Source organism: Balaenoptera borealis (assembly GCF_965194805.1).
Source record: "Balaenoptera borealis genome assembly, chromosome: 11".
Taxonomy (NCBI): Eukaryota; Metazoa; Chordata; class Mammalia; order Artiodactyla; family Balaenopteridae; genus Balaenoptera; species Balaenoptera borealis.
The window spans coordinates 32,383,365-32,398,032 of NC_138868.1; the positions used below are offsets into that span (position 1 = coordinate 32,383,365).

Sequence of the window (14,668 nt, forward strand, 5' to 3'; positions counted from 1 at the left end):
TAAGAAGCAATTAACCAGGACCACTTTAATGATGCTTCCTTTCCTATCCCTCCCGCTCTCCACATTTATCCTTCTGCTAAAGTTGCCTTTTGTGCCAAAAAGTAAAGGAAGACTTGAAAATAAATGGCTCATAATGCATCATAAAGGAAACAATATGAAGCTCTAGAACTTGCATAATTTTTTATCAATCACTTTGAGCAATGACAGTTGGTCCTAAAGTTGGCAATTATTTGCTTTTAAAAACACAGTATGTGTCCATACATAATAAGTTATGTGGGGGCATGTCAAGATTCCAGGTCCCAGAAATAAGTTACCCATAGCCATGCCTCACAGGAGGATATTAATCATATGAAGCTGGTGCAAAGTTCCTATAATTGTCTTCATTCTGAAAGTTTGTATGTGTTTAAAATAATGATTAAAGAGAATACAACTTCTTGAACAACTGAATTTTCTTTGGAACATTTAGATTTGAAGTGGAACTGCATACTACCTGAATGTTTTGTCTACCCAGACAGTCTTTCACCTCACTCCCAATTCCAACATATTTGTAAAATAACCTAGAGAACTTGGATTTGAAAAGAGTATAAAATTATGCTGTTCAAAGCTCACTCAGTCCAATAATCTACCTAATGCAGGAATCCCTACTAAATCATCCCTGGCGGGTTCACCAATTTTTGCTTAAAGAAAGGCAAAGAGCTACACAGAAACTGTTGACCAAAATAATATGGATAAAATCTGGGTTGGAGGGAGTAGGAATATATAACTGAATATTTACTTCACCGCTTTTTTTGGCCGTGCCTCACGACTTGCAGGATCTCAGGTCCCCAACCAGGGATTGAACATGTGCCATGGCAGTGAAAGGTCGGAATTGTAACAACTAGGCCACCAGGGAATTCCCTATTTACTTCACTTTGCATGAGCAAATTTACCACTCCAGAATTCACATATCTTAGGTACCAGATGGTCAACTATGGCATAATTACCGTCATTAATTCAATTAGATGGCAATTATGTTGTTTAATAATTTTTGGACAAACTCCAGAAAACTGGAAGTATGTACAAAAATATATGTGCTCTATTAAAAACCTTTTAAATAAAATAAGGAACAAGGACCAAAGGGTGAGAATAACTTGGAAAAATTCTTGATTTGACTATGAACATGTAGACTCATCACTGAATCCAGGGAGGAACTTGAAGGAGAAGCAAAGAAGGATAATACAACGGCCCTACAAGAGGAACCTACCAATATTAACAAAAACTTGAAACCCAGAATCAAGCATAGGACAAGGAAAAAATTGATTTTTCTAAGAAACTTTCAGAGCTCCTTCAACAGGCCAACTTCTGGAACAGTCCCAAAATTAATTTATCCTAGGATTGTGTAAAATCGTCTCAAATAGGAGATACACTTATGTGGAGCTTATTAGCCATTTGAAGCACAGACTGGGACAAACCCGGTCCAATATCTCTGTCTTCAAACCTCAGGGTGCTGGTAGGAAAATCCCTACTAAGCTGGTTTACTGCAATGCATTGACACAGTCTTAGAGAGATATACATTAAATCAAGTCCCCGAAATGACGAATTCCGCTTCTCCCAGGGACCGTGCGGAGGCTCAGATATCAGACTCATCTCGGATGCAGAGTGAAGAGGCATTAAAAAAATAAAAGAAGAACATTTTTTAAACTTCGCAGAGTTCTCCACCTCTGCGTCGCATTAGTCGGGAAAGGATGCTCCTACACAACTGCAAGGGCATGCAGACGGTACGTGACGCCCACAGGGAGGGGGGACCGAGATTCCGACTGACCTTTTTGCTGTTTAAAGGACTGAATCGAGCCTGAATGATGGACCATTTTCATTCAGTGCGTCCCCGCCGGTTTAGGAAGCTGTCCAAGAGAAAGGTGACCAGTAGCCGGACCCTGAGAGAGCCTCCCGGGCTCAATGCAATTCCGGAATATCCGCGAGCGCCCTGCAATCCGACACCTGCTTTAGCCGGCACTTCGCTCCCTAGGCTGCGCGCCCTCTGTTGTCATGGCAACGGCTAGGGCGGTCCAGCGTCCGGCTCCCCTTAGCGGCTACTCGCGGAATAGTCCCGCATCCCCAGAGTCCAGTGCCGCAGTGTGGGTGGGCGTTATGCGGGGTATGCTGGGCGTGGGAGGCGAGAACTTTTCCTAGAGACTGTAAATAAACCTGAACAAATCTCTAGAACCGCTAATAATTCCCTCTTTTTCGTTTTGAGGCTGGTTATTATATCCAGGCACAGATACTGATTTCCTAAAAGTTGGTCTGTAACACTAGCACCTACAGAAGGGCAAAGTTGGTTTCTGCTCTGAGAGGAATGCAGTTGCAGATGCAGAGACATTTTTGTTTTTCCTCTTAAACTTGAATTTGGAAAATATGGATAACCTCCACTTACACAGTAGAATGGTTTTTATTAGATAAACAATATTAAATGTCTTGCACATTACACTTGAGTTCTCCTCTTGTATTTCAGCTCTTGGGACTGAACCATATATGATAGTGACCCTGGACCATTTATCACCTACTAAGTAACAGGTGCTGAAAAAACAATAACCATGCTACTTAATTTAATCCTCATAAAAGCCCTACAAAGTGGGTAGACTATTATCATACTAATATTATAAAAGAAACTGAAGCGCAGCACAACAAAGAATTCTCAATATCATGTAAACCAACACCTTACTTGAGAGACAAAGAAGGCATCTGACACCGAAAGACGTGAAGTCACTTTAAGAAGGTCACAGTGGCCAAAATAGGAGTCAGGGGCCTGCTCAACATATTTTTCAGTACAGTCTCTTTCCCTCTTACCAATACTGCCTGATTCAAACTTCCCAAGTTCCTCCTGGAAGATGTAACATATTACAGAAGAGACACACAGCAAAAGAGTTTTGAAGTTTGTGAGATCAACTCAGAATCAGGTGAAAGATCCAAATAAAGGTAGATAAAAAAGAGAAACATGCACAGATTTCAAAATTTTCAAAACCTCAAATAGGCTGAGCTACTGACATATGCTCTTTGATTTCACCTGTGGTTCATGATACAGGGACAGTAAAGGGAATGCAGCTTTGCACAAGCAAATGTTCCAGTTATATATGGCTGCATAACAAACCACACTGAAACTAGAGGCTTAAAACTGCAATTTATTATTACCTCTCATGTTATTATACAGGTTGGCTAGGCTCAGCTTGGTGGTTCTGACTCAGAGTCTCTCTTGAGTTTTCAGTGACTGGGCCTGAAGTCATCTGAAGCAAGAGAGAAATTAGATTTCACTCTCAGTGGGAGGCATGGCAAGGATGTACAGCCTTCTTTAATGAAGGAGGGTCCTACAGAAGGAAAATGTTGATCATTCAGTAAGAGCTCAGGATGCAGACACTGAAGAAATACTTGGTTAGAAGAATGAACTCAATGTCAGTTTATCTCCAACTGAAGATTTGGAACAAACCTCAGAGATGATCTCCACAAAGTGTCCTTTTAGAGATGTTTTATAAAAGAAGGCACTGAAACCCAGAGCAATAAATCACTTGCCTGGGGATTTTTTGTTATATTTGCTCGTTTCGTTAAAATTCCAATGCAACTCAACTCACAGGTCATTCTGATACAACCCAACTCGCAGGTAAAGACTAGATAATGTATTTAAGGACTAGTTTATGGCAGGAAACTAACACCCCCAAAATATTAGATACTATTCTTATAATTATGATGCCTGTGGATCGATTTTCCTTTTCAAATCCTTTTAAATCACTGGGATTTGAATCAGAAATATTTTTGAAATGTGAGCATTAATTCAACTCGTGATCAGGAGGAACAGTTGAAAGAATTAAAAGCCTCTGGTTCTACTCTACCTATACTCCAGGTATAGGTAACATCTTCAATTTCCTAAAGCCTCTTTTTTCTGCTGATGTCTGATTTTCTCCAACCACAGCCCAGCAGGAGGCAAGAATGTGTGCGCTGGAGCTAAGACTGACTAAGAATTTGAACCTCATTAGAAAGAATTTAACCTCATTATTTTTTTCCCAAAAAAGGAGTTTGGCATTCTTTCTAACACCCTAGCACCCAAACCTCTGCAGGGCAGCTATGATTAAATTATCTTCTCATAAAGCTGATTACTTTCAATTAAAAACATTTTAGGCTGGACTGACAGATTGACTAGCAAGGGACTCGAAGAACATCTTTGCTTGTTTTAAAATCAGTCTTTTAAGGAAGGTTGCTAGAGGAACAGCTTTGTGAGGGGCCTAGGAAATTTCTAGCACCATCTGGTTTACAGGAAAAGCACTGCAAAGAGCAGGAAAGGCTGTGTGTGTGTGTGTGTGTGTGTGTGTGTGTCTGTGTGTGTGTGGTGTGTAAAGAAAGAGAATTTGTGCGTTTTGGAAGTGGGGAGTGCAGAAAGAGGGGTTTGAACAAAGACTTTCCTGAAAAATAAATCTGTGATTTGATAAAAGGAAATATTTTATACTGACATCTCTAGTGCAGAAAGTTTAGGAATGAATATTAAATAGCCTCATTAGGGAAAGCTAAACCGATTGTTGGCTTGGTTTTTATTACTATTATTGGTTTCAAACTTCATTCTTCAAATTTTTAAAAAAATTCTTGCAGTTTAATGCAAAGTGGAAAGTATGCTGAGTAAAATGATTCCAAAATTTTCTGAGAGAAAATACATGCATATCTTGAAACTGTTTATTTGTCTGCCTTCCCTCTAGATAGGGCAGCTCTTTGTGAATGGGGAATGTGTCTTATTTAAATTTGTATTCCCCAGAGCCAATCGCAGTGCTTAATGTGGGCACATGAATGAACGAATGAAAGAGCAAAAGTAAGAAAGCAAGAAAAAGAGGAAGGAAGGGAGATAATACGTTTCTGGGAACTATCATGAAAATAAGAATACTGGAATGGCTGATACATGTTCATCATAGGCGTGTAAGCAGAACGTAGAGCACAGAGGTTCAGAGCCAGACTTGGCCTGCTTGGGGTTAAATCTTGACTTCTTTACTTGCTAGATGGCTGCTCTTGAGCAAGTTACTATCTTCAAATTTTAATGATGAGAAATAATTATTTTATGTCTTTTTCAGTGAGGGGGGGCATGATTAATACATGTAGTATGAGCTTGACTATATTTTGCAAAACAGTAAAAAAAAAAAAGACTGGAAAGAAACATACCAAAATGTCCAGAATAATTAATTCTGGGATTAAGCTGGGATTAGGGTAGATTTTTTTAATACCTCCATGTATGTTTGTCATGTTCATGCTTGCTACAAATTATATAATATTGATTTTATATTGATTAAATACACATATCTTTAAAATCCCTCCATATCTCTCTTTCTACAACTCCAAGTTTTCTTTCTTTTTTGATCTTGGAACCTGACATTTTTTTCCTTGTTGAGGTTTCTGCTGCATTTGCCCTCCCACAGCTGGCCACCTGTCTCCTGTCCTCTTTAAGTAATTAATTTATCAGGCCCCATGCTAACTGTTGCCTCCCAGAGAGGTAAGGGACTCTGTTCTTTACATAATTGAGAGGGGTTTTTATTCTTTTGAATTCTGAAATATGACTGCTCAGCTCAGCCAACTGTGAGTTCCCTCATACTGTGCTCTATCACAGGAAAATAGAGAGTTTCGTTGTTACCTCTTCGGGTCTTGAATAACTCACTTAATTGAAATTGAAATTTCCAATTCTGCTTCTCATTGCCTAAATGCAAACAGAAATAGAGATAGAAATTCTCTTTGAGGTTATTCCCTTTCTAGAACCCAGTTATTTAAGGTGTTAATGGGCAAAATGAAATAGCCAAGTCACGTCAGTATGGGTTTATCTGCAAAGAGTAACAAAGAGAGAAGGCAAAATATCCCTGGAAGACACAATTAGTGGAAGATTATGGTCTCCTTGAGAGCAGACTGAGTGTAGAGCATCTGTTTCTTCAGAGATCAGTGTATTTCCTGTCACACATGCTTAATAAATGCTTATTAATGAGTAAGTAAAGAAAGCAATGAATTTTAAAATGTAAAGTGACTTCAAGAAAAAAAAATGCTTGTTTAGTGCACTGAACAGTTGTCTTCTTTCTTAGGCTTTCTTAAACCTAGGGAAATTATTTTAGAATAGTTTATATATTTTACATATATATATATATATATATAACTATATTAAGTACTTTTTTGGTTCTACTTGCTCTCCATACTCTATTAAAGGCACAAAAAAAGCTCTTCAAAAAAACCATACGCTGTGATAAACGGAAGCATGGGGTACAATTGTTTCCCCAAAAGCCAGTGGTTCCTGGCTACATGTGACTATATAACAACAGAATTTATCAGATTAGTCCTGCTCAAATCCAGACTATATGTTCAGAGAAGCATTCAGGAGTAACATTCTTGATGGATACATGTGACTAAAAGAAAGCAATGGAGAAAAATCAGCAACCTCCACCTTCTCTGAATCAAGCCTGATAAGGTCTTATCACAAGTATTTTCAAGAGACAAGAACACAAAATGATTTTCTTAAAAAGACAACATCAAGAGAAGGCAGATATGTGGGACAAAGGAGGTGATGATGGATTAAACCACAGTTTATATTGTATGTCCCTGTGGAAAAACTTACAATTACCTCTTCAAGTTGCCTATAGGAACATGTCCATGTTCACTGCTCTACCACTCAAGGAGTTCCATGATCTACTCTCACCACTTTCCAGACTTGTTTCTAAGGCTTTCCTTTATAAACTCTTTTGATGCTACAATGGATTTCTTCCTCATAGGCTTCTCTGCTTTTACTGTTGCTGTTTCCTCTACTTGGAATGTTCATCCTAAAATTCCTATCTGACTCATAAGGTTTTTCAACCTCTACCCATTCTCCAAGGCCCCAGAACAATGCCATTTTCAGGATGAAGACTTCCTTTATCTATATCCACCTACTATAAAGCCAGTTAGATGTGAATTTTACCTCTTCTAGTTCCTATAGAATATGATTAACATCATTTCATGGCATTTTTGCCATGTTTCTACCATGCATTATATATATTAGCTTTTGAAAGTAGGCACATACTTTCCTTCCAGTTCAGAAGAAATACTTCAGGGAAGACTCTGTACTGACTCACTTTTTTTTATTTCTCACATTGCCTAAAAGATAGTCTGGCACATAAAAGCTGATCAAATACACATTTGCCAAATAAAGGGTTTTCTCTGATACTCAACTGTTGTATATTTGTCAGAAGAGTCTAATAACAAGATATTCAAGTATAAGTCCTTACCTTTCAAGATTTGAATGCGAGACTATGGATTTGCCTTCCTTTGTAATTTTATTTACTCCAGGCAGATAATTTCATAAAGACTGCTTTTGTTGTGCTGTGTTGAAAACTTAAGAATGTAATAATTATTGATTTATTTTCTAGGTCTGCTCATCTTTGTAAGTTCTTAAGCTGATACTCTGGTCATATCGACTACTCTACTACATTTTGGTGAATTTCCATGCTTTTGAACACAGCTGATACTCAGCTGGTATTCTGGGTGTGGTGGTACTGACTCTGGGTGTGGCTACAATCTCTTCTAATAGCTTGATGCCTCTGCCTCACTCGTGTAGGCCTGTCCTATTGTTGGTTGTTGGGTGTTTGCCAGTAGGAATGTGGAAATGGAGGTAGAATTTGTAATTACCAATTTATTTTTCAAAGATAATATATGCTTGACTCCTGGGAAGCTGGGGTGACTGACTGTGAACAAACTGTGGTCTCTATTTGAACATTATCAGTCCTGCTGAGCAAGGAATATGTCTGCTGCCTTGTCATTTCTCCAAAGATATTAACAATGTAATCTAAGAAATCCTTTAAAACTATAGTGCGCATGAATATTTATTTACTGGAAAAGTGTTCCTGATACATTTTTTTTAATAAAAGCAGACTGAAAAATAATATTTCAGTGTGAGATAAGCTTTTGCAAAAACATATGTATGCATAGATACATCTATAATGGTGAAACTCAAAATACAGCTAAGTCTACATGGAGGAGATATGAATGAATCGAAGGTTTTTTCATTTGACTTACTGATTTTTTTTTTTTTTTAATTTTTTTAAATTTTATTTATTTATTTATTTATGGCTGCATTGGGTCTTCGTTTCTGTGCGAGGGCTTTCTCCAGTTGCGGCGAGCGGGGGCCACTCTTCATCGCGGTGCGCGGGCCTCTCACTGTCGCGGCCTCTCTTGTTGCGGAGCACAGGCTCCGGACGCGCAGGCTCAGCAGTTGTGGCTCACGGGCCTAGTCGCTCCGTGGCATGTGGGATCTTCCCAGACCAGGGCTCGAACCCGTGTCCCCTGCATCGGCAGGCAGATTCTCAACCACTGCGCCACCAGGGAAGCCCTGACTTACTGATATTTTAACCTTATTCTCCATTTATTCCTAGAGTGACCTTATGTTCTGGATTGCCTTTTGTCATAATGTAATTATTAATAGCCTCAAACTTTAAAAAAAGTATCCTGTCTTGGACAGTAAGTTATGCAGTCACTTTAACCATCAAATATGTATTATTTATGTTAGAAAAATAAATACAAAAATGAAATACAAAATGATAACAAGTATTTTTAAATAACCTGGATATAAAAAATCATTATGCCATTTTAATCCAAAAATAGTACAGATTTGGAGTTGAAAAAAAATCGCCAATTAGCCATGGAGGCCCCCTTTTTAACCTAGCAGAAAAATGTGGAAGGAAGGCATTGCTTTGGGAGTCTAGAGCCTACACACTTACCCTGGTGTATAAATTGGCATGCTAACAGTGTGAAAATCGCTTTGCCTTCTTGGCCCAAGGTGGTTCATCTATAATAAGGTTGATGGATTAGGTACTCCCTAAGGTCTGTTATGCTCCTCATATTCCCGGATTCGTGTCTGCTGGAAGAGAATTTCATGTGCTATGACTTCAGAAATATAATCCATATGGTTGGCCTTCTTTCCCCTCTGAAGGAAAATAGTGGAAATAGTACAGAAAATCCTCCCTGTTGTAAATCTACAAATAGAAGCTTTGTGCAACTTGAACTTGAGTGAGATCTGAAATTGAACATTGTAATGTAATGAAGAGACACAGAGTTTGCAAAAACAAAAGTTATAGGATGAAAAAATTATTGAGTTAATTATTTAACTAATGAGACACCATTGAATTTACTTTAAAAATGAATATTGGTTACTTGAAACCATTTATGAATAAATAGTCAATGTGTCAATTATAGCCTTTGTATTCATTAAATAAATCTAAAGAAAATATTTTAGCATCACTGAATAGTAGATTACATTATATCACCTTGAAAATATTCAGTAAATCATATTTTATATCAAATAAAGGTCTTCTTCCTCCCTTCCTGTAATTTCTACAAGTAATAGGAGAAAACTATATATTTTCTTTTCAGTACATTTAACAAATTTATACTGGAATCTATGTGCCAAATTCAGTAGGGATATATAATTTTAGTCTTTGCAAGTTTTATAGGGGAAGAAACAGTACATCTTTGTAATTACTTTAAGAATAGATAGCAAATGGTTGTATAAACCTTAGATGTTTGAAGTTTCAAGTCTTCCAACTTTGTGGCGTTTTATCGTAAAACAATGGTTGAACATTTGGAAAAAATTATAGCGCTACATTTTACACAATAAAAACAAAAATTTGCATATGGTTCCTTTAGGGAAAGTTTGCTTGTTAATGCTAGTGACTGTATTTTCCAATCCCCAAATTAGTTTTATCACTAAGAATCACTAAAATATTGAGTAAGGAAAACAGAAAATAGACTGCCATCAGACTTTCTAATCAGCAATGCTGGAAGCTAGAATCGTTTCTTCAGACTGATGGTGAAATGACTTCATACCAAAATCACATATCTAGGCAGGATATAATTTATTCTTAAGTATAGGAAGACATTTAAGGATTTGCAGTAATTTGAGGGATACATAACTTACATAATTTCTTTGGTTAAACACTTAAGGAAAGATGCTACTACCAAAAAAAAAAAAAAAAAGATGAATCAGAACAGATACCTCAAGATAAAAGAAGAATAAAATATAGTAGTATCATGTTTATATATATTTATCTAATTGTATTCAAGTGAATAATAATACAATTTTCAGGGATACTTAATATAAGAGCATTTAAGATATATTTAAAAGAAAGGAAACACTATAAAATAAATTCTAGTTAGTTATCACTTCTTTCAACAAGTCTGGGTAGTTGGGAGTGGGGGAAGTAAAAATGTTACAGAAGTCTAATGAGGGAAGGGAGCATGAGAAAGGAAAAGTGGAAAGTGAAAACAATCTTAAGACCTTCTTTTATTGAGGAGGGGATAAAACAAGAGGCAAACAGAAGCATGTATCTTAATAGGCAAAATAATTTGGGTTAAAGCATCTGATTATGAGAACAAGGAGAACGAAAGTAGTATTTAATGAATGGGTAAAGAACAGTAAATTGTTCAATAAGAAAACAAATGAAATATATTGTAGCTTGATCAATCCAGGAAAAATAAGGAAAAGGAAAATATGCACTCAACAATGTACATACATAATAGATTCAAAGCAAAATGAAATGATTAAAATCAAGTGTATCAGCCAATATTCAAAATATAAACGAATTCATTTTTCCCATTAAAAAACAGATGTATTGGCCATCTTGAGTTGCAGTGTCAGGGGCAGTACTTCCGCAAATGGCCCAGCCCACCGAGCTGAGATGTCAGTACAGCCATTTCTCACTAGGCACTCTGATCTGAAGTGCCAGGTGAGAGGTCTCTGCAGGAAGCACCCTGTGTACAAGTGAAACTAGACAAAGCACAAAGGAAAAGAAAAATAAAAAAGCAAGCTTCAAACCCTCTGAAAAAAGTGCCTCTGCACCACTAGTTCTTGAGGAAGTTGGCATCGTTGGTGGAGTCTCCTATTGCAGGGGGACCTTCAAGATGGCGGAGGAGTAAGACGTAGAGATCACCTTCTTCCTCAAAAATACAACAAAAATGCATCTACATGTGGAAAAACTCCAACAGAACACCTACTGAACGCTGGCAGAAGATCTTAGACTTCCCAAAAGGCAAGAAAATCCCCATGTACATGGCCACGTGGCTGACAGGGTCTTGGTGCTCCGGCCTGGTGTCAGGCCTGAGCCTCCAAGGTGGGAGAGCCGAGTGCAGGACATTAGACAACCAGAGACCTCCCGGGCCCAAGTAATATCAATCAGTGAGAGCTCTCCCAGAGATCTTTGTCTCAATGCTAAGACCCAGCTCCACCGAAAGGCCAGCAAGCTCCAGTGCTGGATGCCCCATGCTAAACAACTGGAAAGACAGGAACACAAACCCACCCATTAGCAGAGAGGTTGCCTAAAATCATACTAAGTTCACAGACATCCCAAAACACACCACCAGACACAGCTCTGCCCACCAGAAGACAAGATCGAGCCCCACCCACCAGAACACGGTATCAATCCCCTCCACCAAGAAGCCTACACAAGCCACTGAGCCAACCTCACCTACTGGGGGCAGACACCAAAAACCACAGGAACTAGAAACCTGCAGCCTGAGAAAAGGAGACCCCAAACACAGTAAGTTAAGCAAAATGAGAAGACAAAGAAATATGCAGCAAAGGAAGGAGCAAGGTAAAAACCCAACAGACCAAACAAATGAAGAGGAAATAGGCAGTCTACCTGAAAAAGAATTCAGAGTAATGATAGTAAAGATGATCCAAAATCATGGAAATAGAATGGAGAAAATACAAGAAACATTTAACAAGGACCTAGAAGAACTAAAGAGCAAACAAACAATGATGAACAACAAAATAAATGCAATTAAAAATTCTCTAGAAGGAATCAGTACCAGAATAACTAAGGCAGAAGAACGGGTAAGTGACCTGGAAGGTAAAATAATGGAAATAACTACCACAGAGCACACTAAAGAAAAAGGAATGAAAACAATTGAGGACAGTCTCAGAGACCTCTGGGACAACATTAAACACACCAATATTCGAATTATAGGGGTCCCAGAAGAAGAAGAGAAAAAGAAAGGGTCTGAGAAAATATTTGAAGAGATTATAGTTGAAACCTTCCCTAACATGGGAAAGGAAATAGTCAGTCAAGTCCAGGAAGCTCAGAGAGTCCTATACAGGATAAATCCAATGAGAAACATGCCAAGACACATATTAATCAAACTATCAAAAATTAAATACAAAGAAAAAATATTAAAAGCAGCAAGGGAAGAGTAACAAATAACATACAAGGGAATCCCCGTAAGGTTAACAGCTGATCTTTCAACAGAAACTCTGCAAGCCAGAAGGGAGTGGCAGTACATATTTTAAGTGATGAAAGGGAAAAACCGACAACCAAGATTACTCTACCCAGAAAGAACCTCATTCAGATTCGTTGGAGAAATTAAAACCTTTACAGACAAGCAAAAGTTAAGAGAATTCAGCACCAAACCAGCTTTACAACAAATGCTAAAGGAACTTCTCTAGGCAGGAAACACAAGAGAAGGGAAAGGCCTACAAAAACAAACCCAAAACAATTAAGAAAATGGTAATAGGAACATACATATTGATAATCACCTTAAATGTAAATGGATTAAAAGATCCAACCAAAAGACATAGACTGGCTGAATGGATACAAAAACGAGACCCATATATATGCTGTCTACAAGAGACCCACTTCAGACCCAGGGACACATACACACTGAAAGTGAGGGGATGGAAAAAGATATTCTATGCAAATGGAAATCAAAAGAAAGCTGTAGTGGCAATACTCGTATCAGACAAAATAGATTTTAAAATAAATATTATTACAAGAGACAAAGAAGGACACTACATAATGATCAAGGGATCAAACCAAGAAGAAAATATAACAATTGTAAATATTTATGCACCCAACATAGGAGCACCTCAATACATAAGGCAAATGCCAACAGCCATAAAAGGGGAAATCAACAGTAACACAATCATAGTAGGGGACGTTGACACCCCACTTTCACCAGTGGACAGATCATCCAAAATGAAAATAAATAAGGAAACACAAGCTTTAAATGATACATTAAACAAGATGGAATTAATTGATATTTATAGGACATTCCATCCAAAAACAACAGAATACACTTTCTTCTCAAGTGCTTGTGGAACATTCTCCAGGATAGATCATACCTTGGGTCACAAATCAAGCCTTGATAAATTTAAGAAAACTGAAATCACATCAAGTATCTTTTGCGAGCACAACACTATGAGACTAGATATCAATTACGGAAAAAAATGTAAAAAACACAAACACATGGAGGCTAAAAAATATGCTACTAAATAACCAAGAGATCACTGAAGAAATCAAAGAGAAAATCAGAATTACCTAGAAACAAATGACAGTGAAAACACGATGACCCAAAACCTATGGGATATAGCAAAAGCAGCTGTAAGAGGGAAGTTTATAGCAATACAATCCTACCTCAAGAAACAAGAAAAATCTCAAATAAACAACCTAACCTTACACCTAAAGCAATTAGAGGAAGAAGAACCAAAAGAAACCAAAGTTAGCAGAAGGAAAGAAATCATAAAGATCAGAGCAGAGAAAAAGGAAAAATAAATGAAGGAAACCATAGCAAAAATCACTAAAACTAAAAGCTGGTTCTTTGAGAAGATAAACAAGATTGATAATTAGCCAGACTTATCCAGAAAAAAAGACTTATCCAGAAAAAAAGGAAGAAGACTCAAATCAACAGAATTAGAAATGAAAAAGGAGCAGTAACAACTGAAACTGCAGAAATACAAAGGATCCTGAGAGATCACTACAAGCAACTACATGCCAATAAAATGGACAACCTGGAAGAAATGGACAAATTCTTAGAAAAGCACAATCTTCCGAGACTGAACCAGGAAGAAATAGAAAATATAAACAGACCAATCACAAGCACTGAAATTGAAACTGTGAGTGATTACAGCTTCAAACAAACAAAAGCCCAGGACCAGATGGCTTCACAGGTGAATTCTATCAAACATTTAGAGAAGAGCTAACATCTATCCTTCTCAAACTCTTCCAAAATACAGCAGAAGGAGGAACATTCCCAAACTCATTCTACGAGGCCACCATCACCCTGATAACAAAACCAGACAAAGATGTCACAAAAAAAGAAAACTACAGGCCAATATCACTGATGAACATAGATGCAAAAATCCTCAACAAAATACTAGCAAACAGAATCCAACAGCACATTAAAAGGATCATACACCATGATCAAATGGGGTTTACCCCAGGAATGCAAGGATTCTTCAATATGCACAAATCAATCAATGTGATACACCATGCTAATAAACTGAAGGAGAAAAACCATATGATTATCTCAATAGATGCAGAAAAAGCTTTTGACAGAATTCAACACCCATTTATAATAAAAACTCTCCAAAAAGTAGGCACAGAGGGAACCTACCTCAACATAATAAAGGCCACATATGACAAACCCACAGCCAACATCATTCTCAATAGTGAAAAACTGAAAGCATTTCCTCTAAGATCAGGAAAAAGACAAGGTTGCCCACTCTCACCACTATTATTCAACATAGTTTTTGACGTTTTAGCCACAGCAAGCAGAGAAGAAAAGGAAATAAAAGGAATCAAAATCGGAAAAGAAGAAGTAAAACTGTCACTGTTTGCAGATGACATGATACTATACATAGAGAATCCTAAAGATGCTACCAGAAAAC

The 14,668-nt window shown here is 37.6% G+C and overlaps 1 protein-coding gene across 2 annotated transcripts in view; it reads right to left on the bottom strand.

Annotated features, from left to right (window-relative positions):
- Positions 1 to 14,668, bottom strand: part of ANO3 (anoctamin 3) — a 427,831-nt gene that overhangs the window by 281,073 nt on the left and 132,090 nt on the right. Inside the window, exon 1 of one of the 2 annotated variants that reach the window (XM_082342534.1) lies at positions 1,802 to 4,119. The exons of the other annotated variant lie outside the window; for it this stretch is intronic. Coding sequence (XP_082198660.1) covers positions 1,802 to 1,853 — 52 coding nt within the window. The 5' untranslated portion in view covers positions 1,854 to 4,119. Of the gene's footprint in view, positions 1 to 1,801; positions 4,120 to 14,668 lie in introns of those variants that run through there. 2 annotated transcript variants of the gene reach the window in all.